At 40.6% G+C, this 15840-nt stretch overlaps 1 protein-coding gene across 1 annotated transcript in view; it reads right to left on the reverse strand.

The window, feature by feature from the left end:
- Nucleotides 1–15840, reverse strand: part of TARBP1 (TAR (HIV-1) RNA binding protein 1) — a 2802917-nt gene that overhangs the window by 1406361 nt on the left and 1380716 nt on the right. Inside the window, exons 16-17 of the mRNA XM_044087106.1 lie at nt 765–1035; nt 472–660 (exon numbers count right to left, since the gene is read on the reverse strand). Of these exons, the coding sequence (XP_043943041.1) occupies nt 472–660; nt 765–1035 (460 nt within the window). The remainder of the gene's footprint in view (nt 1–471; nt 661–764; nt 1036–15840) is intronic.

A 15840-nucleotide genomic window follows, 5' to 3' on the forward strand; every position in this document is an offset into this window, starting at 1 on the left:
GCTGTGCCAGTGGGGAGTCTTGTTGGGGAACTGGAGAGCAAGGGAGCGACCAGCCCCAGACTGACTGTGATCTCTGTGTGCTCTTAAGGGAAATTGCACTTTACTGTGTGCATTTGTTATCCTTTCCTCATACATGAGACGCCCCTCACTGGTGTTAGTCGTGAGGATTGAGGCTCCTTGATTTCTGGGCCAGGGCACGGGCGGCACAAGCCCCAAACCCTTAGTTTTGACCTGAACACTAGGGGGCCCAGCAGTAACCCCTATGGCACCCCGGTGGTAACAGGTCTGCTGGTGGATGTGGATAGTGTGAAAAATTTAAGCCTAGCCAATTATTCCATTTAAGAACCAAACCCTGCACCTTGTATTTGTAAGGTAGACTCCTTAACAGTTACTCCAACCCCCATGTACTTAAAATCATTTCAACTGTACAGCATATTGCTAACCAAAATGAAGAGTGCGCATAAGCCTTACCTCTTTAAGTTTCATAAAAACTTGATGACCTTGTGTCATATCAACAGCAAGAAGCTGCTGATCGAATACAAAACGAATGAAGGCCTTCAGAATGGGCCAGAAAACTTGCTGGTTGTTACTTAGACTTAAAATAACTTTCCAAGCTGTTTCCATACATTCCACACAAAGTGATTCAGCAGAGCTCCAAAGCTGTAACACAAACATCGGGAAAAAAATAATAATTATGTGCTAAAAATTACACATTTTTTAAATTTAGGAATTATAAGGTTCTTTTTATATTATGAAACTGGTACCTTTGGAACTAGGATCTTCATACTTCGCAAAACTGGCAAAATATTATCTGAAGGTAGAATAGCAAGGGCTTCTACTGCAAACCTCAGGGTTCTCTCTGAATCTTCTACAGCAGGCAAATGCAGCCTTGCACTTTCTGGCAGTTGGACATTTGAAGACTGAATGCAGCTGCTATATTGATGTAGTACAAAATGTAAACATATCCAATGATCATGACAATATCTTGCAGCCAATCTTCCCCAGCCTCGAGCCGATGTACCATCCTCCAAACCCCTAAGGAAATTAAATACATTTTAGTGCAGTGAAGTTCCTAAAGAAATAAAATAATAAAATAAATGTCTAATGCACTATCATTCTTTCTTTATTATCATGAATGCTATAATACAGATGCATGGACTGCACGACTGGTTAAAAAATAGACATCCTGAAGTGGTAAACATCATAAGATAGTAATAATGGAAGGAAAGCTATGTCAGATGATCCTCTACTACTGCAAACAGAAACAGTCTGTAATAAAATCACATTTTAATGTTTTACTTCTTTTATGCTTTCTTCAACACTGTTCAAAAGATAAGAGAACATGTCCTGCTCGCTCAAAGTCCTTTACTGTTCTTATAGCTTTCCTCTCCTTGAACGTGTTAAATATTCTCTACAAATCATACCCTGGGTATGCAATGACTTCTGTTTAAAATACTCCATTTAACTCTCTAAGTAACACAGAAGAATATATACATATATATATATATATATATATATATATATATATATATTCATAAATGACAAACTCAGAAGTGAGGTTAAAGTTTTTTAAAGATCATAAGTGTGTTTTTAACAATGGCTCTTGTGTCAGAAGGACCAGACTGGGAAGAGGGGGAGTGAGTGAGTAGCTGATGCTGGTTTCCCCCATGCTAGGAGAAGAGGAGGTGGGGTTTCTAATCATTGCCACTATGCAACTGCAGGCTTGTGCAGCTCAGACATGGGAAAAACTAGGGAAGTGGGTTTAGCAGTCCCTAGACAATAACAGTGATCCTCATTAAGCTGTGGCTGGAAGCATATACATGCACGGAGAATGTGCAGGATGCCCAAAAGTGACATGGGGTGCTCACATGAACCACAAAGGGCAAGCTTAGTGACAAAGTAGAAATGTTGTCATTGTAAGGAGAAATCTAAGAGCTCAAACCACCTCCATGGGGTGATGATGGAGGACACTGGACAGCACCAGTGTTTCTGTGCTGCTCTTAGAATGTTACAGCTGCTGCATACAATCTTGGCCACAGCTCTCAACTTCTTTGCTCAATAAACAGGGCAAAGCTAAAAATAAAGGGGTAGAAATCCCATTACTGTTATTATTATTGTTACTCATACCTCTCAAATGACATAACTATGAGGAATGATCCTTATTTTGAGTCTTAAAAAGTCCATGTTCCTTATTGTTCCACATTTGAAGGGCATGTTACACATTCAGTGTAAGAATTTTTCTGATTAAAGTTACAGGCAGCCAATATGCCCAGTAATAATTAAAGGATTTTTACTGTTGTCATATTAAGTTACAGTAAAAGTTTTGGGTGTTAATGTAGAACAGTGGACTTTGCGTAATCACATTACTCGCTACTCTGGTTTTGCACTTATACATGCTGCAGTTAATTTCATTATCATCCTTCATGGCTGCTGGTATGGTAGCCCTCTAGCGGGTCCTGCCTCTGTCCCTAGATCACCCAGCAAAACTGAATTAAGGATAGGGCAACAAGGGTATGGTTGCAGGTGATAGTTTTAGGGGGTATGATCAGTGCTTTTGAATCATTTTAGCTTGATCTTTGCTACAATATAACAAAGCTACTTGTTACACTACAGCATTATGTCTGTACAAAATGCCTCTCTGATGAGACAGAACACTTTTTTGATCATCACCTTGAATTTAGGGAGGGGCACCAAACAGTCTTGCTAAAGGTATTATACCCAGTACATGGGTTCAAGACCAAAAGGGAAGGCGTAACTGTCAGCAGACACAGAGACAAAGAGCTTGAAGAAATAAAGAGGTTTTAACATTAGCTATTATTCACCTGCTTCATAGAGCTAGTTAGCAAAGGGGATTAAGGTTATGAGTTGCTAATGAGCTCCTTCCTGTAGACAGTGTTAACTCCCTCAGCACCGATCTGCCTAAGCAAGTCACTTAACCATACAGTGTACTTTAGCTGAGTCATGAAAATATCCAAAAGGATCAGTGCTCGACCATGGTCAACAAATATATATAAATAAATAAATAATAAAATTTACAAGTTAGTAGTAAAACCATATGTGCAATACTGATATAGGTTGTCCTTAAAAAGGGATATTTTTGTCCAGTGGGCTACTGGGTTAACAAATCCATATCAAAAATATTTGCGCTCCAGTCTAAAGTACTCACAACTCAATGCTCAAAATGAGGGACACAGTATAAACCATGAAAACCCTAATAGACAGCTCAGAGCATTTACTGTAAGTATTATAAAGAGTACATCTCCATTTGGTGGGATACAGAAATGCTCACTCAAAAGGTGCAAGTTTACTGCTAGCTCAACTACTGACGGGTAATAGATAAGAGCAGGATACATATTTCAGCCTAAAACTCTGATTTCAGTTAATGACAGACTGAAAGAAAACACTCAGAAAATACTACTAAGACCATGGTGCAAGACATACCTTAGAAAAAAAGAGATAATGTGAGAATACAATAAAGTTTCACAGGAAAGCAGACAGGAGTGGTTTTGAAGAAGTATGAGAAACCCAGATTTTTTTTTTTACTTAAAGCAGACATTTCCTATGAAGACATTAGACATTTGTTCAAAAGCAACCTGTCCAACACACTCTGTTGTATACAAAGACTGTGTTTGAGATGCTTCCATCTAACAGGTAGTACCGAAGAACCTAGTGAGACTTCTATGAAGGTTCCCAAAAGACATTTCAAGCAATAGTGGTGAATGAGTAAAGGAGTGTTTGTCTGAGTCAGGAGCATCATGACAGACATCTGATGGTAACGTACTGTAACAGTCCCTACAGGTTATCAGCACTCCCAAATACTGCAAGCAAACTGGTATGATAGCCAGCGACACAGTCCAAGAGTAAAAAGTAGTCACTTAACTACATTGTGAAAGAACAATAAATAATAAAACAGTAGTTTGTCAGTTATGTAAAATGCACACATAAAACAAATTAAACCTTAGAAATGGGTTGTCAAACAATATAAATGACTATGGTAAAAAGAAGCAGAATTAAAGTTAAATGCAAAACACTTTAAAATGCAATGCACTATATTAAACAGCAATTAGCTTGGGCTATAAAAAATAGAGTTTAGCAGTTTAAAAATGTAAAAGGGCAGTACAGAAGCCATCAATAAAGACTAGGTAATGCCAAAGCTTCTTTAAAAGAGCATCTTAATCTGCTCAGGCTTGGGAGCTCTTTCAGCACTGAAGTAACATGTTCCAAAGGTTCAGCCCCTGAAAAGCAAAAACTTGAATGCCACATGACTAAAGCCACAAATCAAGAACCTCTAATAGCCCATGAGAGGCTGAGCAGAGACTAGCCAGTGACAAGCAAGCAGAACATGCATGTAGGAGGACACAAACCATATATGGAATAAACCAACACTAAAATGTAAAAGATGATCCTCTGCCTAACAGGCAGCAAGTGCAACTCACTCAGTACTGCCATATTTCCAGTAAGTAACAGGGAAGTAAGTTTTGCAACAGCTGTAGCAGTCATGTCTGCAATCTGGAAGCCCCATGTAAAGTGCATTACAATAGTCCTAACAATTGGAAGCCAAAGCATGTAACACTAATGGGAGGTCTGCAAGTGTAGTAAGGTGCTTGATAACAGTGGTGTTCCTAAAATGAAAAGTACAATTGTGTAAATGAACTTACCATAACGTAGATATTCGAATGATCACTGCTGCAGTAACCTTAGCTATATGGATTACATAATGCACTGGAGAGGACAGCCATCTAGCTACCAAAGCTTCAGGGCACTTTCCACAAGCCCAAAACCATCAGTCAACTTGAACTGAGCTAAGCAAAAAAACAGGTTTAGGTGCCAAGCCTATCAGAGCTTTCATGATTAAGAGAGGAGGATGACTCCTGAAAGAAAAATAATAGAAAAAACACAAAAAAGTAAATGGCCATACCTTGGTGTAAACATCACACTAGAAAACTAGGGTGATGAAGGAAGAGAGCAGCTACTGCAGCAGTGATCATATTAATATCTACTGTTAAAAGTTTACTTACACAACTGTATTATGTTCATCATAATTGAACAGTGCTGCAGTAGCCTTAGCTACATGGCTAGACAATCCTAGCTTAGTACCATTTAGGTGGTGGAAGGAGAAGGAGCCAGGAACCCCTGGACAATGGTCCTAACAAAGCCTGATCTAGACTTGAAGAAGGAATTGAGTTTGTTATAATCTGTAAAAGCATGTACAGAGGACCAAGTTGATGTTTTAGAATACTTCTAGACTCCAACCTTTTCCAAGAAAACATAGGTGAAGCCAAGGTCCTGGTATATTGGGGCCTTGGCCTTACCTGGAATAGTTTTGCTGTAGTAAGTATAACAAAAGGCAATACCCTGAGACACCCATTTGATAAAGTTTGAGAACAAAAGTGGATATTAAACTGAGAATACGCTAGAAACATTGGTCTCCTCTGTCTTGCATTTAGGTGCTTTGGTTTTGTTTTATATTAGAGTTGATACACACCTGGTTGGGCTTTGCTTCAGTTTTTTTGTTTGTTTTTGGTTTACATTTTGGCATAAGAATGCACTGAAAGGGGATGATCCACTGGCAGACATGCTGAAATGGCCGATAAAAGAACCTTGATAAAGTAGTAAGAAATGCCATAGGATAGTAACTCTCACAAATACTGTAAAACCAGAGAGCAACTAACCCAGAATGGGTGCTGGTTAAGTTGTTGGCATCAACTAGAAAACCTTTTCCATTTGGTAATATATGATTTCTTCACTAGTGTCTCAATTTTAATATTAATTCTTAATTATAACAATTGTTGTTTTAATCTAATTAAAGTTGATTGCATAATTAACAATATTATATAAATGTACTGGGAAGTTGTTAGTGCTTTTTGTCTGATGAAGGAGGGACACTGAGCTCTCCGAAAGTGTTTTTTGCTAACATATACAATAAACCAGTGTTCTTTATTGGGATTGTGTTCTCAAGCTCATTTTTGTTTTTTTGCTTTTTACTTAATATATGATTTCCTAGTAGCAGGCTTTCTTATCTCTATTAGTACCTGATACACATCCTCAGTAAACATGCCTAAAGGAAATTAAGACCCTATCATCCAGGAAGTCAGTTAAGTTGATTGGGAGTAGGGTGTATCAAGCAACCCTGATCTTATATGAGTAGATCCAGTCTGTTAGGGTGCTTGTGGTAATTGTACATGGCCATTTCCAAAAGGAGGAGGAATCACTGTTACTAGGGCCAGAAGGGAGTCACTGCACTGATCTTGGAAGATTCCTTCTGAATCTTCAGAAGCACCCTGTATATCAGTCAAAAGGGTTGAAAAGCATGCAGGAACATTCCTGTACATGGAAAGGAAAAGGCATCTTTCTTCCAGGCCTTCTTGCATGGAGTCATGGAGCAGAATACTGTCAGGTGATTGTTCAGACAGAAGACAAACAGGTCTACTTGAAGAACTCCCCCCATCTGGATCAAATCTTGGAGGATCCCCTGATCTAGTTTCCATTTGTGAATGTCTGCCTTTGCCCTGCTCAGCTTGCCTACCACACAATTTTGCTATGACAGAATGCAGAATGCCTGTAAGAATGAAACTGTGCCATGAAGCTATTGCAAAGGGACTATGACCTGGTTCCCCCTTGCTTGTTGATGTAGCACATGACTGCTATTGCCTATAACAACTTAAAGAGGTCCTGGGGACCAGAGATGATTTAGAGAGTTAAGTGCCTTGATCAGGGCACAGTATTTTTGTGGGATTAATTCTTCTTCATACTCTCCTACCTGTTGTATACTACAAGGTTCAAGTCTGGGTCCTTTGCTTTTCACTTCTACGTGCTGCCTTTAGGACATTTTATATGAAAGAGTGGTGTATATTGCAACCATTGTTTAGCTGAAAACATGCAGATACACCTCTCTGCAAGATTCTGTGCAAATGTAAGGCCTTTTTACCGATGACTAGATGATTGCTAATTTGCTTATGCATAATACATTAGATATGTATGCTACTGTTTGGTGTTCGTCTGCTCTGGTGTTGTGCCCAGGTATCAAGACAAAGAGATAAAGGGTTTCTTCTCAGATTTATGATTCAGACTCCGAGGACAGCTCAATTTCTGATTCTTCCTGTGGGAGTTGCTCTTTCTCTGAGACTATTTTCAGAATGTACCAGTGTTTTCATATGATCATAGCAGGTTACTAGGCTAAATGCCCTGGAACCCTTACAAGCCTAGCCAAGAGTTTAGCCGCAGAAACAAACCTCAGTCAGCACCTGTCATCCCTGTCAGTGAGGGACAAAGGTGGAACCCCTGGTAGAAATTTGTGGTTTCCCATCCACTCATCAAGGTTGCGCTTGAAGAGGGTCCACGAGTTACTCTGTTTGACATGTATGGGAAGTCTACTCCAGAGATGGGGCAACCTCTGGGAGACAAACCTCTCTCTCCAGCAGGTTTTGTTGATGTTGCATATTAGATTTAAGCCTATGGAGCAGGTAATGCGCAAGGAATTAGACTTAAGGATCTGGAGCATTCAGTGGGAAAAAACTAAGGTTTATTAGTCGATCAGAAAATTCTTTGAGCGGTTACAGAAGGGAATTCCATAACCTTCACCCATTCTTCCAGTTCAGTCAGCTTTGGGAGGTATGTGTCACTGCCTGCAGTTTTCCTGACAGTGAGCCTGCTGCCCTTAAAAGGCCAATGTAATGTATAAAGTTCCTCAGTCTTTTACATTTCTGTACACGCTTATAGGTTCATAGGTAGGTACTAGGCTATTGGCCCTAGGGCCGATATAAGCCTAGCCAAAAGGGTACTCTGGCTTTCGCCACCCAAGAAAGTTATTTTCCTGTGCTCCTGTCAAGCAGAGCCACAGAGGCGATCCCCGGGGTGAATTTCCTATTTCTCATCCAATCATCAAGATTTTTCTTGAAGAGTGCTAATGAGGCACTTTGTTTGATATATGTAGGTAGTTTGTTCCAGAGTATGGGAAGTCTCTGGGACAGGAATCTATCCCTCCAGCATGTTCTGTTTATTGTAGTGACAAGGTTTAGGTCCCTAGAGCGTGTAGCTTAGAGGGTTTGGGATTTCTTTAAGTGGAGCATGTCCAACAGCTCTGGCTTTGACATAGCTTTGTGTGTTAGGCAGAGATCGCCTCTGAGTAGGCAATATGCGACGGAGTAAAGCTGGAGTTTTTTGAGACGGTCTGTGTAGGGCATCTGTTTGAGGCTGGTAATCCTCTTTTTGAGGTATTTCTGTGGCCTTTCCAGTTGTTGTAGATGTCTTGTGAGGTACATACCAAAAGGGATGTACTCTATAATGGGTCTAATGAGTGACCAACAGGGGAACAATGACCTCTTTTTTCCTGGATGAGAAACCTTTTGTGATGAGGTGTGCCACGCAGACGTATTTCCTGACTACTGTGGCGATGTGATTATCAAAGGAGAAACTACTGTCCACCTGTGTGCCAAGGTCTCTTATCACACTTTCGGTGTTAAGTAGACTACCACCTATGTGGTAGCTCATGAGTACAGAGTTTTTACCAAAGGGGATGACAATGCACTTTTTGGCATTGACCTTGAGGCCATGGCTTTGACATCAGGCATCTGTCCCCATGAGGCCCTTTTGTAGGATGTCCACATCATTAGAAGTTTTGATTATGGCTCCTAGTTTGCAGTCATCTGCGAACTTCATTAGACAAATACCTTCTTTGTTAGCCTGTACTTCAGGAAAAGTAGATACCAAACAGGAGAGGACCCAGGACTGAACCCTGTAGTACTCCACTTGTCACTGGTCTGAAGTCCGACTTGGAGTCTGCTACTTTCACAGTGTGGGTTATGTCAGTGAGCCAGTTGGCAACCCATCTTGTGACATAGGGATTTATACCTAGTTTAGTGAGTTTATCTATAATTCCAGAGTGGGGGATGGTGTCAAAAGACTTGGCGAGATCTAGATAGGCTGTGTGAACCACCTTACCCTCATCTACAGCTTTGGTGACTGCTTCAAAGAAGTCTATCAGGTTTAGGAGACATGATCTGCCTTTTACAAACCCGGACTGGGTGGGGTCCAGAGTTTGGAGATTACCAATGTCTTTGTGTATAAGATCCATGATAATACTGACCATGCCAGGCTCGTTAGGCTAATGGGGCGGTAGTTCCCGGGGTCCATGGTGGCTCCCCCTTTGTGGAGTGGGATAACTATTGCTGTGCACCATTCAGTGGGCACAAAGCCTGAGGTGAGGCTATGATTGAACATGGTGCTTAGGTGGGGTGCCAGTTCATTCTGCAGTTTGTGTAGAACACAGCCAGTGATGTTGTCAGGTCCCATGGATGCTGTGTTTTTGGCTTTGGAGAGTGTGGTTTTTACCTGTGTTGCTGTGATTACAGGAACTTTGCATTCGTACGATATAGAGCTGGGCCCTTTAGGGGGTGAGAGGGGAGTAAAGTTGGCACTGAACCTATCTGCTAGGATGTTGGCAATATCAGATGGTTCTGTATATTTAGTGCCATTGTGCTGTAACTCAGAGCAGATCTGAGTGTTGCCATTGAGATTCTTGACATTGCTATAGAGTGCTTTGTGCCGATTTTGTTTTCGTAACTAGCTTTGGAGGATTTTATGAGAGATCTCAGCTTCTTACTGAGGCTGACCAGGGAGTTCCTCCAATCATGGGATTTTACTCTTTTTTGCAACAGTTTCTTTCTTCTGTTGTAGAGTTTGTTTATGGCAGAGGACCATCAGAGTGGCTTCCTTTTTTTGGAGGATAGCATCTTGGTTTTGTTAGGGATGGCACAATCCATGCACTTGTGTAAGTGCTTATAAAGTGCATTTGTGTAGGATTCAGCAGTCGTCCATCTACTGTCCATCTGCATGGGTGTCGTGAAGTTTGCCACTTCTGTCTTAAGAAGAATGAAGTTGGCTTTGGAGAAATTTTTTACAGTGGTTTCCCTAATGGAGGGTGGGGGCAGGATGTGAATGTCTAGGGTGATTAGCTTGTGGTCAGATCTGACCAAACAGGAATTGACCTCTGGTGTGGAACACCGGTCGCCCATGTTGGTAATGACCAGGTCTAGGATATTGGTGCCCCTGTTGGGGGTGTGGATAAGTTGATCCAAGGCATTGGATTCTTGAATTAGAGAAAACGTTGAGCAAAAGAGTTGGTACATGAGTAGTTTTCCCAGTTAATGGTGGGGGTACTTGAAATCGCCCATTATTAGGGTGTTGGGTTGCACCCTAATATTTTCCAGTGCATCAAGAAATGAGGAGTGGGAATCCTGGGGCATGGTGGGGGATCTGTAGCAAGTTACAATTTGGATTTCAGTCTTGCCGAGAGTTAGTTACACTTGGATAATCTCGGATGCATTATGCTGAGCAACTAGCCTGGAGGTGGGGATATCCTTAATGAATATGGACACATCTCTGCCTTTAGTGTTTTGGTCCAGGTTAGGTGGCCAAAAGGTGTGGTATGAATTATAGACTGGTAATGCAGAGGTGTTCTCTGGAGCCTTGAACCAGGTCTCTGTCACTGCACAGATGTCGATGTTCTCCATTTTAAGGAATGCCTCGAGTGAATGCACTTTGAGGTTTAGACTTCTTGCATTGAGTAGCATCACCCTCAGATTTTGCTTGCTTGTACCTGTTAAGGTGGTGAATTTGTCATTTGAACCTTGCCTAAAAAGGCACTATAGGGGTGGCAAGAGCCTTAGCCAGTATCCGGAATCCCAAGGGTGACGGGTGCAGGCCATCTCTGGCAAAGCATCATGGTCTGTCAATCATGTCATCCCAGGCAGACAGATACTGGATCCGCTTAGAATGAGACCAGAAGCTTAGACAATTGTTGAAGTCAATCATTTTGTCCTTGTACTGTGGTATCATTCTGGGTGATGGCAGGATGCTACTCAGGATTAGGGTCACACCTGCCTTGGCTAAAAGATCAGAGAGCTCCTACATGTCTCTTTTCATGTAATCCAGGGAGGTACATCTCAGGTCATTCACACCAACATGGACAATGATAGAGTCATATTTGTACTTGTGGAGTGACCTCAGTATGTGGGTTATGTGGCAGATCTTGGCAGCTGACAGTAACTTTCTCCTTGTTTAGCCTGGTGAGTGGAACATCAGTGTGCCTGACTATAGAGTCACCATTGACTAGAGTGTTGGGTACGTTGTTATGCCTTATGGGCTGTGGTTGAGTGGCACACTGAGTTTGTGGACTATCTGTCATTTGGGTTGTGTTGGGGGGTGGAGTTTGCTTGCATTTCTGCTTTGGAGGTCTCTGTTGCTTGAGCAGATTTTTATTGAGAGCCTCCGTGAATGTAGGTGTGCTTCATGTTTCTATGTGTGTGTTTTGGTGTTGTAGGTTTTGAGGGACTATGTGATGAGTGTGGTGTGGTGCATGTGTTTACCTTCTCCTCTTGACTGTATAGTCCAGTCTTGGGTGAAGAGAGCTTTGCTTCCAGTTTGGCTATATAAGTGCATTTCTCACAGGTTGTAGTGTTGGGTAGTAGGAGGAGAGGGTTGTCCGTGTACATGAGGCAATTGCTGCATTGCCCCAAGATGCCCAGATTCATCAGGTAGACAGGAGAAAACACTGGAAGCTGACCCTTAGACATGCCTGGATAGGTGCTTATTTATTAAGTACTAAAAACTGTTTCCCTCTAGACAAGAGAGGAAAGAACTGGCTCGTTCTAAGGAAAAATTTATACAGCGGACTTTATGGTGCTGAGAATAGTTTAACCATAGCTAAGCGACGATGCATAAAGTGTGTGTGTGTGTGTGTGTGTGTGTGTGTGTGTGTGTGTGTGAGTGTGTATATATATATATATATATATATATATATATTTTTTTTTTTTTGTAATATAACAGTAGCAAATGAGCAAACTGATTTAAGCAAATTAACCAATTAACCAATAAAAAGCTAAAAACTGAGCCCCGTTCCAGCAGTCTTTGATCAGACAATTTCTAACTGCACACTCCTGCCGCTAGGCTGTACGGGAACCCTCTCCAAAAAAAGATGGTATGGATTACTGCTTGAGTTATACAAACAAAGCTAGATTCAGCAGGTCTGAATTTTGTCTATGCTACAGCAAACAAGGCATACCAATTTCAGAAAGAAACAGTTCAAATAAGCAGGCACAATAAGCCTTTAACCAGAAACTCCCAGCTCAGAAGGGCAGAATCTACCCTCTCCTCCCACAAGAGTGCAGACCACACCTTCTTAATGCAAAATAACTGGCCCAAAGCCCAAGTCCTTAAACCAGAACTAATACACTTTTAGAATAACAGACACTAAAGCCTTCAATCAGCAACTCCCAACTTAGAAGGATGTAATCTACCTGTCCTGCCACAACAGTACAGACCACAAACCTTCTTAATGTAAAACAACCGGTATGAAGCCCAAGTGCTTCAACCAAAAGCTTAGAACAACAGTTACAATTTAATAAGGCTACTAACAAGCAGTAATAAATGCAGCAGAAAAAATGCAATTGAGTACTTTTAAGAACAAGCAGCAAAAGCAAAATAAAGTACTACAGTAGGAAGAAATGCAAATACAGTAAAACTAGATGAATAAAGTGCAATTTTTTTATATAACAATAGAAAACGAGCAAACTGAGTTAAACAAATTACCCAATTAACCAGTAAAAAAGCTCAAAACTGAGCCCTGTTCTAACAGTCTTCAGTAAGACAAGTTCTAACTGCACACTCCTGTCACTAGGGTGCAGGGGAATCTTCTCTAAAAGAGATGATCTGGATTAGTGCTCAATTTATACTGAGCCAGCAGCTATAGCTTTAGTTAATCCTGCTGCTGATAAACATCGTCTTAATTCAATTCCTAGTCTGTCTGATAAGGATGGGTAGATAAGGTTCTCCTAAAGTCCAACTTGTAAAAACAACTAAGTGGGAATTAGATTACTACCACATATGTTAGACAATGTGAACCTTTACGATCTATGCTCAACTTATTCTTAACATACATGGCTTTGTTTTCTTCTTTACGACTAATTCTTTCCCCATTAAACTGCAGTAGGGCTGGGAGCCTTCTCCCAAGACCTACCTATCCTCATATGTAATATACTTATAATGTGTTATTTTTTTTTTTTCTTATTGTAAACATGTTTTGTACTATGTTTCCATATTCAAGACTGTTTTTAGCTACTTTTTTCTGTATTAATGTTTGGAGCTTTTCTCCCCGGGCCTCTGCTGAAAATGGACCTGTGTCCAGTCGGACTTTCCCAGTCAACAAATGTAAAATAAAATAAATAAATAAAATAATATAAATATTGATAAGTATGGGGAAAGAAGGGTATATTTCTGAAACTTCTGTGTTTCACAAATTGTCAGGCTTATACGTTAAAGTTTATTGTGACCAACTGTGATAGCATGAGGAATGGTTTGTCTGCAGTTTCTCCTTGTGAGGAAAAATCTGCTTTAAGTAATTTAGTTTCTTCACTTGTACAAAATTACTACTCACTGTCTTCAGTGTGTGTTACTCGGATGATGCTTCTTCCAGGGCTATAAACACTTGTACTGTTTTGACAAGGTTTGACTGGCTGCATTCTCAGGACCTCTGCTGTAGAGATGATCATTGTGTGTAATAAAAGGGGTAAGGTGATACAGGAGATCTTTAAGATTTTTCAGCCCTCCTTTTCCAAATTTCTAAGGGATTCTCTAACTCCCCATCCACTATTGGCAATAGTCCCAACAAAAGGCAGACATACAGAAATTTAAGGAAAAAAGGACAAGGCGATTCCAAAAAAATTCAGGAACCCCACCCCAAAACTAAAGACAGTCCAACAAGTCAGAATGATGGAATCCTGCCCCCCCCCCCACGCATACACACAGGCAGCCCCCTTTCCCTTCAAGAAAGTCTGAATCTCCACTTTTCTATTTGTCAGCAGACAGTTTCACACAAATGGGCTTTGAAGATCATTCATCAAGGTTACGAATGGCAGTGGGAGGAATTTATTCCTTTTCAGAGGGTAATTCTTCATCCACCAGACAATATCAGACTCTAATTTCCACCTGTCCTTCATTACATGCTGTCCCAGGGAATGATAAAACCAGTTCCTCCTTCCCAGTTGGGGAAAAGGATTTTATTCCAAGATTTGTTTGTGTTTTTTAGTGCCAAAGAAAAAAAAATACTTGGAGACCAGTTCTGTATCTTTCCTTTCTAAATCTTTTTGTGATAGTGCACAAGTTCAAAATGCTGTCACTTCACTATCTGTTACCTCTTTTTTCCTCATTTCAGTTTCCTGGTAACACTAGATTTAAAAGATGCTTATCATCACATCCCTTTTTATTCAAACTTCAAGCATTTCTTAAGGTTTTGTCTGTCTGGATCATATTATCAGCTCTCTGCCTTATCCTTTGGACTACTCACTACACCACGAATGTTCATAAAGTGTCTGGCTCCATTTATAGCTCACTGTAGGCTACAGGGTATCCACATTCTTCCAAATTCAGACAAATTGCTTATCTTTGCTGAGTCTTTTTCAGTGTCAGGCATCTCTCACCTGGGTGAGAGATTTAATACTCAAAATCGGATTCCAAGAGAGCAGCAGTGAATATTTTAACATCTTTTGTTATGATTCCAAGAGAGTATTCAAAAGTCTTTTTTGACTCCTTCACACAAGACTGTGTTCCAGTGGTGTAAGCTAGACACCTCAGTTCAAAAACCTTTTCTTCCACATGAAAAAAGAACAGATATATACCTAGATTTATTTCTAAGGTTTTCTTATTAGTCATCAATCACTGTGAGGGAGTATCTCAGGATTGTGTCTCTCATGGCATCTATGTTTCTCATGATACACCTGGCAAAACTCCACACCAAAAGATAACAATGTGTGTGTGTGATCAGACAAAAGGTAAAACCAAATGAGAACCACACCACAGGTGATATACAGGATCTCACGATTCACAGCATCAACTGCTGTTCAAAGGCACAACAGGACCAGAATGGAATAGCTACATCAGTCACTGTACATAAGGAAATTGTTAAAAACCCTAGCTGGGGGACTCTCGGTGCTGTGTCATGGTAGAAAATCAGACTTTAAAGGGTCATAGATGCCATTCTCATGAAGATAATAATTCGGATGTGCATAAACCTCCTTCACTAAAAGCTTTACCAACTAAAGAAAGATTAGAAATAAAGCCAGTCTTCCTCAAGATGGGAGTAACTAAGGCATCCTTTAGCACAGGGGGAAAATATTTAATCCTTACTAGAGGATGTGATGACCTTGTAAAGGATAGGGTCTAGTCCCTCTAGGTTAGGTCAAAACTAATCTGGTGGGGTGGGAGGAAGGGTTCATTCCACAAGTAGATACAAGCATAGCTGAAGCTACTGAGATGAATTTATTATCAAATCTGAATGATGAGTTTTGCAGCAAAAAAAAAAAAAAAAACAGCAACAAGATCAAATGAATCACAACGCAAAACCTTTGGAGTGGTCATATATAACTACACAGCCTCCCAAGCACTTTAAACAATGTCATTGGTATAATAGAAACCTGAGACATCTCTCAGGATAAACTTCTAGGAGATGTTAAGAGGATCCTCTGACCCAATACTGATGGACTTACAGCATGGTTGTATATCTCATAGAGGGTACTGCTGCTCTGCATCAGACTATCCATCCACATAAAGCACAGTTCATCCCTGTTCATATTCAAGCACAACTTGGATGTATGAATGGAAAACAGAAAATTTAACCCAGGACTATCCCCTGCACTACTAATGGACAGAGACAGCTCTTCGATCTATTAGTAGTGCAGGCTGTGTTTTAATCTATATTAAAGATAAATTCACCTCCCATCTAGTTAGACTGGACAACTCCATGGAGTTACTCCAGGTTCAGGTTACGGTGGATAAGACCCCATTCAA

This window comes from Protopterus annectens, chromosome 1.part1 (assembly GCF_019279795.1).
Source record: "Protopterus annectens isolate FY-2018-M chromosome 1.part1, PAN1.0, whole genome shotgun sequence".
NCBI lineage: Eukaryota > Metazoa > Chordata > Ceratodontiformes > Protopteridae > Protopterus > Protopterus annectens.